The sequence below is a fragment of the Tauraco erythrolophus genome, chromosome 9 (assembly GCF_009769465.1).
Source record: "Tauraco erythrolophus isolate bTauEry1 chromosome 9, bTauEry1.pri, whole genome shotgun sequence".
In the NCBI taxonomy this organism is placed as follows: Eukaryota; Metazoa; Chordata; class Aves; order Musophagiformes; family Musophagidae; genus Tauraco; species Tauraco erythrolophus.
In genome coordinates, this window is record NC_141473.1 from 17,626,143 (window position 1) to 17,643,546 (window position 17,404).

The window sequence follows — 17,404 nt, forward strand, 5'->3', positions numbered from 1 at the left end:
AGTAGGCAGCAACATTGGTGTCTACAAAACTATTGATGGAGTCTACAAAATGGAAAGAAATTATGTCAAATTAGGAAGAAATAGAGACTTGGATGAGATTAATCATAGAGACAAAGTAAAGGCCTGAAGAGTACAGACAGATAATAAGGCTTTGTATTTATGGTAGAGCAAACTTCAAAGTTAAATATGATGTTAAGTTTATAAGCTAACTGGACCGTAGCGTTTCATATTCTGGAGGATGAGGAAGTTTCTCCTTAAGTAATATTCTCACTGAAGAAAGCACACACTTGAGTCCGAGAGCCATTTCATGGGAGAACAGTTGTTTCACATTAAGTCTTACCCACCCTCTTGGTGAAAAGTGAAAAAACAGTGTCATACGGTCCAGCTTCAGACACTCTCCGCAGTGCCCTTCTGCATGACAAGGATACTCTACTCTAGCTAAAAGCATCAGAACTTGGTAAAGGAGCGAGTAACAACCTTTGCGGTTCCTGAATCGTATTCCAGGTTGCTGACACCATAAAAGGGGAGAAGCACTCATACTTCAAGGACAGCTACTCCTTTAAGAATAGGAAGCCTGTGGTTTGCCAACCGCTTTAAAAATAACAAAACATTAAAGTGAAAGTAAATCACACATTTATTGCATTCTCATTCAAGTAGATGATAGTTATTCAGCTTAAAGACAGGTGTTCAAAAATAAAGCAGAGTTCAGAGCCGTAACATCTTTACTTAAATCCACTAGATCTCTCTCTATATTTCGCCCAGTTAAAAAGCTGCCAGGATGTTGTAAAAAATCTGCTAATGACTGTCCCAGTACATCACAAACTTTTAATCATTGCAATGAAAGTGCCCTTCAAATCTCAGTGTGTGGCAAACTATATATACCTGCAGACGGCATGTATAAAAATTTTAAAAATTACCCAACGAGCTCCAGTTCAGACAGTGAACCGATGACCATGTTGCATAAATACATAACAGAGTTCGCATTGACACCCTTCTTCCTAGCTCCTGATTAAGTCTAGACACAATGCATGTTGTAATAAAAAATTCTTTATAGGGCGTTAAGGGATAAATTATCCCAAATCCAACACAGAGGGGTATGAAAATAACCAGCGATAGCATGGTTTCCATCTTTAAAGACTTTAATTTTTCTAAGGAAGAGCCTATTGTTCAGCTGACCTGACATGGTTCACAATGAAAAATCAAATTATTTTTTTGCAAAAGCACTTCTACTTAGCACATTGTTCATTCATGAATCAGGAAAGTTTTACAGTGAGAATTTTATTGGCCTGGTTCATAAATGTGTTGTGCCATTTGTAACCAGTGCAGTATCAATAATAATATTATAAGACAAGGGGAATACACAATTTCTCTTTCTTCCTGATGGCTGATCAACGAACTCTCTCTTTCTGTGAGCGTGGGAATCATTATAAGGTATGATCTCCAGCTGATGTAAATCACAGAAACTTCATACTTCAAGTCGGTGCGTGTAAGTGGTGACTTCGATACCTTTAGGACACAGTTCCAAAGAGGCACAGCTTTGAACATCCGCTCATCTTTTTATGAAAAAGAAGCTGACAGATAAGCAGTAGTAAATTTTCAAATTTTGTTGTCGCAATTTTCCTACCAAAGGAAGATCTACAAAATACTGTTTTTAGTACAGAACTGAAAAGAATATTAGTTTGATAGTTGCAAACTCACTTCCAAAACCCACAAATATATGAAAAATATTCACATTAGAAAAAAAAAAAAAATCAAGGCTGAGGAATAATTTCAGTGTAACTTTGTAACGAGTCCCTGGAGGAAATATCTGTTCCTTTTGTTCCACCCTGCAAAGCTATGTAATTGATTCCTAACTGCTGTGTTAATGCTCCCCATCCCTGTCAGAGTCCCCTTGGAAATACATTAAAGTAACCAGGACTCTCTCCTCATGCAACCCTTTGAACACTGGAATCTGGGATTCTCTGACACGCATCACATTTCAGGCAGTAGGCCACAGTGGAAGCTTCAGTGCCAAAGGGCTGATAAATATTAATACATAAGAATAAAGTATACCAAATTATATAACAGAATGCAGAGCAAACCAGGAAACTGTTGTCTCTTATAGTCAAAGATACTATCTTATAGGTACTGTTACATTCCATCACAAAAAATAATAATCAAAGTATATTTGCTATAGCATGGTTTATTAACTTCCTAAAGCAGCTTGCAAAATTTTAAATGAAAATGGGCAAGTGTTTTCAGAGAAAGGATGCATCAGGATCCACAATTAGCTTGACACTCACTGACCTTTCTATCCCTTTTGCTGTACACACACACGGAGTAGTAAAAGAAGTAAAATGAAGCAGAAAGTATTTGTCTCAGCCCTTGAATTATACCCCTGTGACTGTCACAGAGTTGTGCATGAAAGTTTATCTGTCTGGACAGAACTAGTGACATCAGGTAACCTCTCTTCAGCAAATAAGGAGAGAAACATGGAAAAGATATGATTCTGTTTTAACCTATGGTATTTAATTAACCTCAATTAAGGTTGTGTTGAGAGATCTTGGGCAGCTTGTGCAAGGGATATCTACTTCCTGATTGCTTTTAGCTTTGAGAAGGTTTTCCTTTGAGGAAGGAGAATTTCCTGCCACAAAGAAAAATGTCCTTATGAAATACATATGTTCATGTTCCAATCTAAATTTAAGACAGCATAGGTAGAACATCCATGTGCTTAGTGCTTCTCCCAGTCAAATGTTATTTAAACAAAAGCACTAGAATTACAGTAAGGAAGATTCTCTAGTCTTCATAATTAAATTAAGAAAAAGTCCAAACATTCAACAATTTGGGTATATATTCCCTCAAACAGCGCTAAAGTTAGTAATTATTTTCATCACTGATTTTAAGATTACTAACCTGATGACCCTAAAAATTAATCTACCTTGGCAGCCACACAACTTACTGCAAACTTCTCCTCTTCCACTATGGGTCATCATCTCAAGTTTCACAGTTACAGACACCACTGTGGTATTATGCATTTCTTGACTTTATTACACATTGTGTGGCAGTGTAAGAAGGCTTTTTGTTCAAAATGTGAACTTCATGAAAAATTGCAAAGTTAAAAATAGTAAAAAAAAATTTTAATTTAACACATTAGATTGTAAATAGAATACTTGGGGGGCACGGGGCAGGGGTTGGTGTCTCCCTGCATCTTGTTAGAATGACACTACTTAATAAAAGAGCTTGTTTTAAGTAGATTATAACTTTAGTGCTACCTAGTCTGAAATTTTGCATATTGCATATTACATTCTCTTTCTTTGTGGAAAATTTCAGCTAATGAATTTTAGCTATTTCTGAGAATGTAGCAGAGACAACAGCATTCTGCTGTATCAACAGATCGTCATGACTTCTTATTTTGAATTCTGTAGCACGCTTATGTTTTGCAGCAGAAAATTAAATTTGGAAGTAAACTGCCTGTTTATGGGATTAAACGAGAAAAGGCAGACTTAGATATTATTTTGGAGGGCGGGAAATATTTGAAAGAAAATAGAGTCCCTGGCAGAAAGGGACATTTGATTCATTCATGTCATTCATTTGATATATGGAAGTCCTAGATTAAGGACTTCATGGTCAAGAGAGTTGAAATTTGCCCTGAAGGTTTGAATTTTTTTTTTTTTTGCTTCCTCTTGTCACAGAATTCCTGCATCATAATAACTAATAAGGAAAAATGTTTAAGTCTTGCTTCTCAGTCCTCCCACTAATTCTTTTGCTTTGTTTTTGGGCAGTGCAGTGAAGAAATCTAAGTTGACATGCAGAAGGTCTGGAAATTCAGTTACAGCTACAGCTAGCTGATAGCTTTGGGAAACATGTCATGGATATACACAATCCTGTGTATTTTACAAAGTCCTGAGGAAGATACCCAAGAGGAGAAAATTCATGCCAAACTGCAATGGATTTTTAGGGCCTTAAATCTTTCTCTGCCTCAGTTCTTTACTTGAAAATTTGGGTAGACAAGAGCACATCTTTTCCCAGAGAGCATTGGGAATATAAACTCATCATTCATCTGTGAAACATCCTGGCTAGTCCAGTGAAATTTACATGGAAACTCAGATTTTCTTTCCCAGAAGGATTAGAATGATATGTCAGATATGAAGTCTAAACGCAATAAGAAAAAATAATACTGATCGATGCTGTTCATGAATGAACAGTGTCCATTTTGCATCACTGAATGCCTCAGGGTCCTGGGTAAAAGAAGCAGATATAATGATATATACTTGCTCACCAGGCAGGCAAATTTTGCTGCACATAAAAAACAACACTGGCATTTCTTCAATTCTTTGTATTTCCCTAGTGCAGTTACCCATTACATCCAAAAAGCTATTTAACAGAGCACGTACTAACCTGCAGATAATAACATTTGCTATATCATGTTGAGTCAAAGAGTTTGTTTTGAATGCTTTGAAAATGTAAAAGACAGGGAGAAAGACACTGACATCCACCGAGTTCATGAAGAAACTTTACCCTTAGACATTTGATTGCATATTTCTCTATCATGTGATTTTATATTTTCTTCTGAAGCATCTACTATTGACAACTGTTGGAGACAGGATATTTGACTAAATGGATCATTAGTCTGATCATTTCCCCAGGTTTCTATGTGAACTGAGGATGCTATAGCATCTGACAAGCACATATGGAGGAGACAGCTGAAATGGAGCAAGGGCTTAGATCACTGCTGCATCTCACAAACAAACAATGAGACAATGCTGCACGTAAGTAGAGATGCTAAAAGTAGTGCTTGTTCTATAAGGAATATATAGGAAAGATTAATGTAAAATCTTGACATGGTATTTTGGCCTTCCCCTATAATGACATCAACAAACATCTTCAATATTGATTTTTGCTTATTATTAAAATGGCCTAATACAAATACAGACATTAAGCCAGATAAATGCAGAGGTCAGTATATTTGCAGCCAAGAGCATTTAGACCAGAAATACTATCAATTACTACCAAGACTAGCAAGCCTGACTAAGCAGAACTCCACACAGAATGCAGGGCTTTAAAAGCAGGACAATTCCTGATCTCCACTTTGTACCATACCCTACAAAAACTTCCTTAGGCCTTCTAGTTGAGCCCATACCACTCAATATGCCTTCTTCCTTTGAAATGTCAGCATAATCCCTGTTGAAATTGTGCCTGTGACACAGAAATGACATTTCATTCTGAAATGGGACAGTAAAATACCTTTTTTCAAATACTTTCGGATGAGTTGTTCTTAGTTTTGTGAAGGTTGCACAATTCCTTCCAAATAGCATTGTCTAATGTATGTGTCTTGTCAAATTTCAGAAATTACCTTAGCATTGCCAAAAAAGATTTCTGGATTTACTTGTTCAGATTTAATCAGGCTCTGTCAGTGAAACTAAACCTTGTGAAGGTGGGACAGTTTTATCACGTAATATACAGAGAACTAAGATAAAATATTCTATATTCTGGAATATAAAAAATAAACTGAAAATGTATACTCAGAAATAAAAACATGATAGCTTTATTTCTGAGAATAAACAGTACCTTTCTCCTGTCATATAAAGCATGGTTATCCAATATCATCTTCCTTTCATGAGTAGCATACCTCCGCAAATCACGTCCAAATTGCTGTAAAAGATATAGCAAATGTGAGCAATTCTGACAAATGAAAATTGTTATCCTTTGTATCAGAGCTCCAACACCAAACCAAATAAAACCAACCATGTTAAAATTACCTCTATTAAAAAACAATAGGCTAAAAAAATGGATCATCTGAAAGGACAATGTTTTGATAGGCAATGGTCCATCATTTCAGTTGGTTAGTCTGAGAATAGTTGAGCACTGTATGAAAAAGCAAGCTTATGTATAGTCTACTATGAGCTCCCACAGTCTGGAAGTGAATTATCTCAACAGGGAGTAGGAGCTCAGTGACGCAGAGAAAGATGAAGTCATTGCCTACTCAACCAAAGGGCCTCACAAAGTGCCTTTTTAGTGTAGACACTCACCTACAGAGTTGAGAGAAGGGCTTTTAAGTAGCCAAACACTTCTAGGATAAGAACGACCCCAAAGTCTGCAGAACTTAATTCAAGGTTCAAATAAATACATTTCATTATCTCAAAAAAGAAAAGCGACTGAAGTAACTCGTCAGCTCAGCAGGAGAACACATCAGTTGCAACATTTTGCCTGGTTTATAACATCCTGCTTCCAATTAACCTGAGTAGAAGCATGGCAATGCACCTGTACTGCTTCTAGCACATCAAAAAGATCATTCAGAGCAGGCTCAGGAGCTCTCTGTTATACCATGTAATCACTCCCTAAGAAAAGGAACATCAGAAGGCAAGCATGTAGAACAGATTAAAAAATAATTCTGTCTGGAGAGAGATTAATCATTTGAGTTTTGAATTTGCATTTAGATAGAATTTTTTATTTTGAAAATACTGTAATATTCTATATTATACCCACTGACTACAGTGTTTATTGTGAAAGTAGTTATAATTTCAAGTTTTCTTAACTTACTAAAATATCAATCAAAACATATTTTATTCTAGTTCAGAATTAATGTGTAAATTTAAAATTTTCCCACTTTTTTACGATGTAAAACATTCAAGTAAAAAACAACTGAAAGAGAACGTTTTATCTAATCCAGAAAGAAAGATGTCAAATTGTTTTCAATTTCCTATGAAACAAATTAAGTTCCAATTCAGAAGATCTTTTCCTCAAATGTTTAATTTTCTGTAAAGTTCTGTCACACTTTCCAAATCATCTCTCTACTTAGTAACCATTTGCCTTGCTCGTTAACACTAGTATGATGTAAAAAGACAACGCAACTGACTGAAAATCTACCTCTTCAGTCCATGAACTTAAAAATCAAGTTTCAAGGAAAACAGATGTTAACTCCTCTAGAGAGACATCCATAAATGTCAGTGATGAGTTCGTCAGCTCCAACCTATGATCACAGGTTGATGACAGCATGAAATGTGATGTGTGGAGAGAAGAATAGTTATTAAAAATCCATGAATTCTGAATGGTCCTGCAACAGCAAAAATAGGTTAGCAATGCTAAGAAAACATAGACTGTCGTGGTTACTTACCCTGGAGCCTGTCCAGCCTAACAGAGCATATGCGTATTGTTCAAAGGGGGTTATGACCAGATCCACACGGATTGCCTTCCAGTCTTTGACTTCTGTCATATCAAATTTTTTTGACGTGTTGTAACTGTTGTCGTCTACTCTCGGCTGATATAATTTTAAAATTGCAAAACACTTCTGAAAATTATCCATGGCATCAACTTTTCTGCTTGGTAGCTGTTCCTTTACAAATGTTGATTCAATGATATCACAATATAGGAGTAAACCCTACAGAGAAGACATTGCTCACATTGAATTGCTGGACTGGTTTTACTGTAATACCAGAGTTTCTAGATAGTTGTTTTTAAAAAATCCATTAAAAATGCAGTTTCAGTAAACACAGAAACGTACAGGGACATATCTGAGCTAAGCAGAGAAAGAAACAGCTGCAACTTTTGGGAAAATATTAGCAGATCTTTTAAGGGAAATCTGCAGTGGTAGTCATCTGATAGTGGTGATGTCCTGCCCTGTACTAAGGAGACAATATTTGCAATTCTTCTTCTCCATCCTTTCCTCCTAAGCCTTTTGTAGTTGATGTCAACAGAAATTTCAGAGTAGGGATTGATGCTTTCCCACATGGCTGACATCTAAATAAACAGATTAGTCCAGAACACAGTCTTGCTGACAAATTCCAAACAGAGCATTTGGACTGTGTCTGTTCCGTGAGATTTCCTTGTGACAAGGGCTGGAGTCTCCAAAGACGTCAAATGGCCCTGCCCATGCCTTTTGTTTGAAGGGAGTGCATCTTCAGCTGCCCTTGGGTAAAGTGTAATCTCCCCTCACCAGCCAGAAAACTTCTCATCATCCAAAGCAACGCACCTGGGACAAGACAAGGAGCACCATCCCTCTCTCTGCTGCCCAGCATATCTTTTTTAAAGAATATAAAACATCAAATACACAATAACAAAGAAATAAAGGAGATACTGTCCATTACACCACTTCCTTCAGTCATCCTTGAGTCTTCAGAATAGAAATGGAGCTTGACACGTAAAAATACAACAATGCTTACTGTCACTGAAGCCATCTCTACCAGGAGGGCTCACCTGGCAAAAAGATTCTGCTTTCTAAGAGCTGTTCCACATGATGAAAACACTTAGATGTGTGCCTAAGTCCTGGCACACTTAGCCTTAATTTGGCTTTTATAGACTCACAAAATATAGGAGACCACTGTGACTGCCTCCTTTGAGCTCCTGATTTCACATAAAGAAGAGAGTTCTAAGATTCGCCTTTGCAAAATAAATTTTTTATAAAGTTTGGAAATAATCATGCATAAACCACTTTCTTCATAGTCTATCAGGTGTTTAACTGTTATTACTAGACAGAAGACTACTCAGACAAACTTACTAACTTTATGTTCTGACTGAATAAGCTCATTAGTTTTCCTCTTTAAGATCAACAAGCCTACAACTGTCACATGTCTTTTCATACATCTTTTTACATTTATTTAAAACTACACATTGATTAAACCAACTTCTCAGATTTCTCACTGAGATGAATAGACTCAGTTTCTTAAAATTTCCATCATCAGGGTTTCTTTACGTCCTTGGATCAATTTTTTGTCTCTTCTTTGTAGTGCCTCAAATGTTTACACATTCTCCTTTCTCTGGACTAGGAATTCTTATACTAGTCTCACCATAAAGAAGCATGGTTAGGAATGCCTCCTGACTTTAAGTTAACATATCCTGTAATATATAATAAAAAATCATACTAGTTTTGTGAGGAGGAGGTTTAAATTGCAGTATTGAACTGAGCATGTAGAAGTGTTTTCATTTGATGGCTGTTGATGGTTAACTACAACGGTCTCCAGGCCAGACCTCTTATGAACATAGGTGACAATGATCTGATTTTTTTAAAGAATATCTCCATATTAAACACTGGGTTTTGATTATTTCTTTTATATAGCGTAAGTGTGGTAACTTTACATGATAATACATTAAATACCTTCGAGAATACTTTACAGCAATAAAATTATTTCTATCACTCAGAGCTGTAGTTCTGACAAAAAACCAAAAGCGTAACAAAAACAGTTAACAAGACATGATTTCCATGAAGAGACACTGTTAGGTATTATTATATTTTCAGCCTCCAGGTTTTTGTTGATGATATTTCCAAATTAAGGATTCCATTATTTTACCGGGAATCAGTCACAGGCTGTTTTATGGGTCACTGGGGCAACCTTTTTAATGATAACTATTTGACTTGCATTGACATTCTTTCACTTCTTTCAAACTTTTCCTGATTTTGAAGATTTATTAACTGATACAAGAAAACTCTATAAGTAGCTCATTCTCTTGGATTACTAGTTTCCAAGTCTGCTGATTTGAAAATGCTTAATTTTAGCAGCTGTTCTCTCACATTCATTTTTAAAACAGATAGTAATTTTTTTTTTTTAATTTTATCCCAACATCACAGGGCACTGATGCTTCCTATTTCCAAATATAGACTCAAAACAGCTGTTGAATGTTAATGCATAACAGCTTATTATCTCGCTCTTTTTGATGAAACTATGCCTGCCTTCAGGTTAATTTTGTTGCTTTTAATGCTAAAAAATTTTTTTAATCTCATTGGTCATTGACCATTAATTGATGACTTCAAGCTTTGATTAAACACTGACATGCTTTCCATTCTATATAAAGAAATCTAGCTACTTCATCGGTGCTTTCTCATCTTTTGCTTCATTTTCCTTTTTGCTCTTTGAGATTCGATGCATTACACATAGCATATCCCAGAACAAATCGAAACAATTTATTTCCTAAGGCAGAATCTTAACTAGACTGAGTTTTGGTAGTCTTATTTTACAGTTCCAGGTACCTACATTTCCCAGTATCTATATGGTGCTTGTAAACAGTGGTGCTCAGATCACCAGTTTTGAACATTTGCCTCAGTCTATATCAGTGTTTGCGTCCTCTTTGCTTGAATGAAGTTGAAATCTCCTCAGTTTTGGTGCAAGAAATCAGGAATTAAAGTCCATCTTTCGATGGACTACAAAAGGAATGGAATTCCTACTGCAGATGGGAAGTCTTAGTAGGATTTTTGTTTGTGATCACTTGAGAAATCCGGCAAGATATTAAAGCCTGCAGTGGTTTCTCTCTTCCCAGGGAAGAAGATGAGCACCTAGGAAGTGTTTTGTCTCAGTGAGATCTGGGGACAGTCACACGTGGCCACCAGTACCCCATACTTGGATTTTTAGCCTGTAAACTCTTGAGTACATATGATTAGGAATTACCTGTCTGTCTGGAATAGGTAAAAGGGCCTTGACAGAAAATGCTCAGGTCTTTTAAGATGTCAATTTTTAAATTTTAGTCATACATTGTATCCTCTGCTTCATCAGTAATTTCATTCTAACAGTAAGCTGTAGTATCATCTTATAGATGATCTCTTCTGCCTCAGCTTTACTTAGTTTTCAGACTCATTTTTTCCAGCGTGCTACTCATTACAGGAATATATAGTTGTAAATGAAAACAGGGTAAATTTGAGATGTCAGTCTTTGCTGTATTGCCCACATTAAAAATGAAGAAATTCCCCTTACCTAAAGTCATCCTGGATATCACACTTACTAAAGGTCCTCCCTTTGAGATGTCTCAGCTGCTTGAAGAGTACAAGTTCTGCCTGTTAAACCACAGCATTTAAAGATGGATCTCTTATGTATTTTTTTTTTTTTTCTCATCCTGTTTTCATATTTAAGAACTTCAAAGGAACACTCCTTGGGGTCATAGAATCATAGAACGGTTTGGGTTGGAAGGGACCTTAAAGATCATCTAGTTCCAACCTCCCTGCCACAGGCAGGGACACCCTCCACTAAGACCAGGTTGCTCAAAGCCTCATCCAACCTGGCCTTGAACATTTCCAGGGATAGGACATCCATAACTTCTCTGGGCAACCTGGTCCAGTGTTTTGTCACTGTCATTGTAAAAAATTTCTTCCTTATATCTAATCTAAATCTATCCTCTTTCAGTTTAAAGCCATTGCCCCTTGTCCTATCACTACACACCCTTGTAAAAAATCCCTCTCCAGCTTTCTTGTAGACCCCCTTCAGGTACTGGAGGGCTGCTATAAGATATCCCTGGAGCCTTCTCTTCTCCAGGCTGAACAACCCCAACTCTCTCAGCCTGTCTTCACAGGAGAGGTGCTCCAGCCCTCAGATCATCTTTGTGGCCCTCCTCTGGACCTGCTCCAACAGCTCTATGTCCCTGAGATTTAACATCAAGCAGTCATGAAGAACCTTCCTACTGCTGTTTTCAATTGCTAACTAGGCTGTTTTCTACCTGAACACATTTTAAGTATTTGTAGATGGGTACGGTTAGCAAGTGTGACCAGAAAGATGTTTTAGGACTACCTCTGGGTTATTCTGTAGTGTTTTTTAATAGTTTGTTGACTTGGCAATTTCTAAAGATAATAGGAAGAGCATCAGAGTATGTAGACCGCTGAAAATATCTATCTCAACTTAAAAAAATCCCACAATTAGGAAACAATTACAAAAGTGCTGACGTCAACAAGCAATTGAAACCTGATTCAAAGTCAGGATATCTCCTTTAAATAGGAGCCAAAGCCTAGGTCATATCCATTGGGATAATATTTCCAATTAACCTAATTTGAATAGGCACTGGACATCACCATCACCCCATAAAGTAAAGCTGAAGTGGCACTTCTATACCTTTTGAAAAAGTATTGCCTGAATGGGCAGCCAGCTATGAAGATTGTGTGAAGTTTTGGCTACTGCTAGCTGCAAAACAGCAGCCTTCTTATTACTCTGTGTCAGGGAATCTGCAGTTCTTTGCAAATTTCAGCTTGATCTATACACCATAAAGTGCTATAGACCTTGTTTACATAATCAAGTTTTAAAATGTGGGCATTTTCATTTCTCAAATTTACACCACCATCAAAACCAAATGTATATTTTTAGGGCAGTTATGTTAACACCCACAACAATTTTTCCTTTTTAGAATGATTATGCACTTTTACTTAAATAGACTGAGTGCTGGCACATCAATAGCATTGATACTGAAGTAAATCCATGATCAAACTGAGGAAAAGAGTGAATTTTTAGAAAAATATGAACTCAATAGCTGAAAAATCAATCCAAATATATCATTAGCATTCTTTGTCATTTTTACTTATACAAAATCCTATTCTATTTTTAATGTTACAAGCTGTCATTATTCGTAATTGTTGGTAGCTGGATTAATTCTGTTAAAGCTAAGTAGGATCATTTTATACCACCTAAAAATGTAAACCAGTATGTTCTTCTGAAATGTATGTATGTTGTGGCTCTGAATTTCCTTCTGAGATGGTTTAATAAAGTGAAACTGGATTTATTTTTTTTTCAGTGAAAAACCTACAGCTAATCCAAAATAGGATGTAGGCAAGTTTAGTTCAAAAAAATCTCTACCTAGGTGAGACAGATAGAATTCTATAAAGTGGAACAGCTCAAGGAACTGATGCCTGGGAGCAGTCAGGCCTGTTACAGTGAGGAATCATTAGTAAATGCATCAAAGGCTTGATCAGCAATACAAAACTTTGCAGCTGCTGCATAACCATGCAGCTGCCTTGGTCTCTTTTTCGTCTTAAAGTTCCCTGTATGTCGGAATGGTCTAATTCTGGGCATGTCCTGAATAACCTGATTTTGATAGCAATGAACAGACAGCACTGGAGTCCAGGAATGAACATGTTTCCCTTCTCTATGCCATGAGCATTTGCACTCGTGAGCAAGATAAACTGATAGATAGATAGATAGATAGATAGATAGATAGATAGATAGATAGGGACGTATACATATATACTTACCCACATACAGATATACATTACACACCAGGAAGATCAGATGTCATAAGAAATGCCACTGCTGCCTGGATCTTCGCTTAAAACATAACAAGAAGTGGAACACTTCTGCCTACTTTATGCAACAACCTCACAAGCAGGACAATCAGATTCAGCCCCATCCTCTGCCTAAAGTAATTTAAACAGAGTTCTCTCATGTCCAGTGCTCTAATCACCATGCAATAGTCTATTTTAGGTAAGAATGTTCTCAGCTCCTGCTGAATCTGAGCCAGAATGCATTGAGTCAAAAGGTGAGACAATATGTGTTCACAAAGGTGCTCTGCATCCTTATGGGCAGAGCATTCTGAAAAAAACAAGCTCTCTATTCCGGCCTCTTAAGCGTTTTTGTTATTTGTCTTAGAAACAGAGTTTGTTGCTGCTAAAATCCAGGTCTCACTCAATAATGAATGTGCTGCTGATCTGTGAACGCTGTTTACAAAAAACTGTTTCGAGTAATGAAAAAGTGAGGCTGGTTACTTGCTCTGCACTATCCACATTGAGACATCAAGCCTTGCCCTTCCTGACCTGTTCACCTCAGCAAGGGTGAATAATAAAGTCAAAACCAGACCACTAATATACTAAAATAAGTAAGCACAAGCAGGGATCTACATTCCTCATTTTCCTAAAAGCCAAAAGAAAAACGCAACATTATACTTACATGAATACAAAGGGAAAAAAATGCAAAGTGCAGAAAAGCCTGTAGTAATGGTATCTCTTCCTTTGTTGAAAGTACACATGTAACAACAGGAACGGTGCTCAATATAGCTGTATAGGTTTTTAGCAAAAAATGAAAACGTCTTTACACAACATGTGAATGAAGCTGCATCGACACAGATGGCTCAGCTTGTTTGCGCACGGACTTCCAAGCTCTAACTCACAGAAGTAATTTCTTACTTTCTTTATGAAGCTTTTTGGAACCATTAAAACCATAACCTGTGCACTGCATTGCAGCTTTTTCGTTTTGCTTCTCTACTTTGAAGCTCAGTGGAGACTTTGTGTTCTCTGTTCCTCGGCCCATTTATCCCTGGTGATGCTTCATCAAAGAGCATGACGGTGTTGATTTAACCACTTAGTTTTCGACAGCTTTTAATGGAAGGATCTTGTTACATTAAACTTTTCAGCTAAGGAAAAGGCCCTTTAACACTATTTAAATAAGGCTGAGGTTCATAGTTTGGAAGTTAAACATTACAGAATCCTTTGCTAAGAGTTGCCAAAAGGAAGTCAACATCATGACCTCAGTGACGTTCTTTGATAAATTTGGGCTTTGAAGCAGTAGCACAGAAGTGCAAAGCTGTGAAGCAGACGACAGGTGTACTGTCAAACAGTATAAAAGTGCTTTAGGTTTGGAGTTTTTTTGTGTCCCCCTCAGAAATCAAAGGTAGTAAAAGGCAAGAAGAGCATAATTCCTCTCTCTCTTTTTTGCAGTTTGATTTTGCTGGCAGCTTATTTTTCAGTAGTGCCAGTAAAAGCCTGTATGTTACAACTGCCACTGTAGAGAGGCAGTATAGCTACATAAGCAGTAAAAATTCTGGAGGACAAACAGAACACAGGAAATGTTTGTCTATAGCTTTAAACAATCCTCAGCTTGTTTCAGTACGGTTTCTACAGCCATTGTGCATCTAGCCTTCCGACATTTTCTTCATGCTGGGATCCCTAGAGGAATTCTAATCCTTTCATCAAACCCTTGGCCACCCTTGACCTCTCATACTATCCCTTCACTCGTTTCTGCCAAATCTTATCCTTAAAAAAACATCAGCAAGAACAATTTATTTTCTATTTCTTTCCTTTCAATTTCACTTAATGAAAGCAGCTCAGAATGACCTGAAAAGCTTCAGCAGTTGCCAGACTTCTCAGATCACAGCCATTGTTCTCATTAACGTAAGTGAAGTGTGATGGAATGGGAGAAGGAATGAAGGGCTGCACTCAGGGCAGGCTCTAGCCTCAGCCTCTCTTTCTCTTTCTGCTGTGTGATAATAAACAGGATTTTTGGAGAACCCACACATGGCTTCTTAGAGATTCAGGTCTGATAAAGAAGGCAAAAAGACCGCTTCCAAGACGAAATGTAACTTTCCTCAGAATAAAGGGAGCAGAGAAACTGAGAAAAAAAACTTTACTTACATAATAAAAAGATAAAAATAGAGTAGCTCTTCAGTACTCATTAATTGCCACAGCTTCACTGCTTTTATTGAAGTATGATAAATTATACCTGCTAGTAATCTACTTCAATACATTCACTTTCCATAGAGAATTAGGATGGAAGTCATATAAATCTAAGAAATTATTAATAATCTGTTAATATTTCGAAGACCAAAAGTAAACTGAAGGAAGAGGAATTCAGCTAAGGTTGCATTTTACCAGGAAAAAACAAGTCTGATGCCCTTCCATGCCCATTGAAAGGTTTTGACCACCTTGAAATAGGTAACTTTATACAGTCAGACAAGTTTTTGTCTGGTTGGACGTTTTTCATGTTTTTCATGAGTTAATCTATTATACATTAATTAAAGTACATAGTTCAAAAATCAATTCAAAAGCATTCTCTTCAGGCTATCTGCACTGAAAGCTGACTTAGCAGTAGGACATTTGGTGATTCACCTCAGACAGAGTGTTAGCCTTTTACTTGTTGAAATGCACTCAGTTCCTTTGAACAGTACAGGTTCGATGTTGAAAAATATCTTAGCTGACTAGAAAGGTAGAAAAAGAAACAAAATCTTATTATTCCCAACATACTGTATTTCTGACCCAGGAATATTTTGAGGTACCTGCATCTGTTATAATTCAGACTTTTCTAACTTTAAAGCTGCTTGGAACTGAAGCAAGCTGAACAGAAAAAAAATCCAAACCAACCCTTAGATGGACAATTCCTCTGTGAAATGCACGCATTCTTCCAAACCCAGACACCACAGAGGACTATGTCAATTTGGACAATATTCCAGTGGACACCAGGAAAAATGCTAAACTGTGGGCTGAATTTCAGGGCTTTGGTACCTAAGCTTTCAAACTTGTTCACCCTACACCATGACATCACTCAAATCCACTATGCTTAAATCTGGAACTCCCTGAAGTAGTTCCCCTTGGGAGAACCTACTCCCATCTCAAGGAGAAATTAAACAAATACTGTTCTGTTTCAAAGTGTAAGAATAGTTTTGCTGTATCACTCAAAACTCCACCTAGCTCGATTTCTTGCCTCTGACTAGCTGCATATTCTTAGGGTAAGATAGAACAGAATTTGCGTGGAGTACTTCTGACATAAGCTTCAACTTTAGCGTTCAGAGCTAGAGATCATCACCTAGATCATCATGATTAATAATCAAACAGAGCAACATTCAATTTCAAATTATTGCAGTCATCTGTAAAAAGGAGTCATTATTTAAGCACTACATAGGCTTAATTCAGTGCTGTTAGACTATGTCATTTTTTGCCAAATGTTATTTAGTTCATACCTGCTTTTGCCATAAGTCAACAACTTTATGCAATAGTTCATCATCTTCTCTTGGTCCTGGATTGGTGATCAAAAAATCTATATCATGTCCGATCTTCTTACCCCTAGAAAGCATAAATAACAAGAATAAAAGAGTTAAGTTCTGTTGAATTTCACACTATTTTTGAAGATAATATTTTTGCTGCATTATAAAAAGAGTTTGCAGCATAAAGCGATAACAATGTTCCTTGAAACATAATAAAAATGGAATCTTCTATTTCTTTTATCAGGTCTGTCAGTGTTCTTTGTTAAGCAATAATTTAAACTTTTTGATATATTTTCTCTGCAGTTCAACCAGATACTGCAGATCCATTTGGTGATGTTAAATCTTCTCTTTCTTCCCCTTAAGTCCCAGAAAAGAAGATTCCGGTCATCTTTGGATAAAAAAAAACATAATCAAAATACCGTAGTACATATTATGAATCCCATGCAGTAACAGCAGATAAACTTGCCGGTCTGACTACTGCAGGCTTAAATATTCTTCTTCAGCTTTTGATGGACAATTTAATGAATAAAAACGTGATTACGAATAATTTTATTGCTTCTTTTTATGGCAGACATCAAATCTTTGAGTATTTTACATTTTCTCACTTTTAAAACATAACAATGCTTTTTGCAGAGATAGAGCTTGAATTTTTTTTTGAGAACAGTTCCGCCTTAATGTGACTAAAGCTTGTTTAAGCTTTGTGTAATTTCACAATTACATCCATACGCACAAAGTTTAATTGTAAAAGTTCTTAATGAAAAATGATATCATAACCTCTTGTTTTTCAAAACAGGCAAAAGCATGCTATCAGAACATTTCCCTTAAGAACTATGAAATGTTTGAGAACATCTGAAAACTTATCTTAGAATGCAATTCATTTGAGGATTGCAGAAACAATACGAGGTTTTTCCTTTTGATCTAAAAACTGCAACAGGCATGGCATACACATCTATTTATTGGCTGTAATCATGCCAGCAGAAGGAGAAAGGAGCAG

The 17,404-nt window shown here is 36.7% G+C and overlaps 1 protein-coding gene across 1 annotated transcript in view; it reads right to left on the reverse strand.

The window, feature by feature from the left end:
* Window positions 1-17,404, reverse strand: part of DNTT (DNA nucleotidylexotransferase) — a 94,028-nt gene that overhangs the window by 19,716 nt on the left and 56,908 nt on the right. The window contains exons 8-10 of the mRNA XM_086616792.1: window positions 16,387-16,489; window positions 7,094-7,357; window positions 5,548-5,631 (exon numbers count right to left, since the gene is read on the reverse strand). Of these exons, the coding sequence (XP_086472918.1) occupies window positions 5,548-5,631; window positions 7,094-7,357; window positions 16,387-16,489 (451 nt within the window). The remainder of the gene's footprint in view (window positions 1-5,547; window positions 5,632-7,093; window positions 7,358-16,386; window positions 16,490-17,404) is intronic.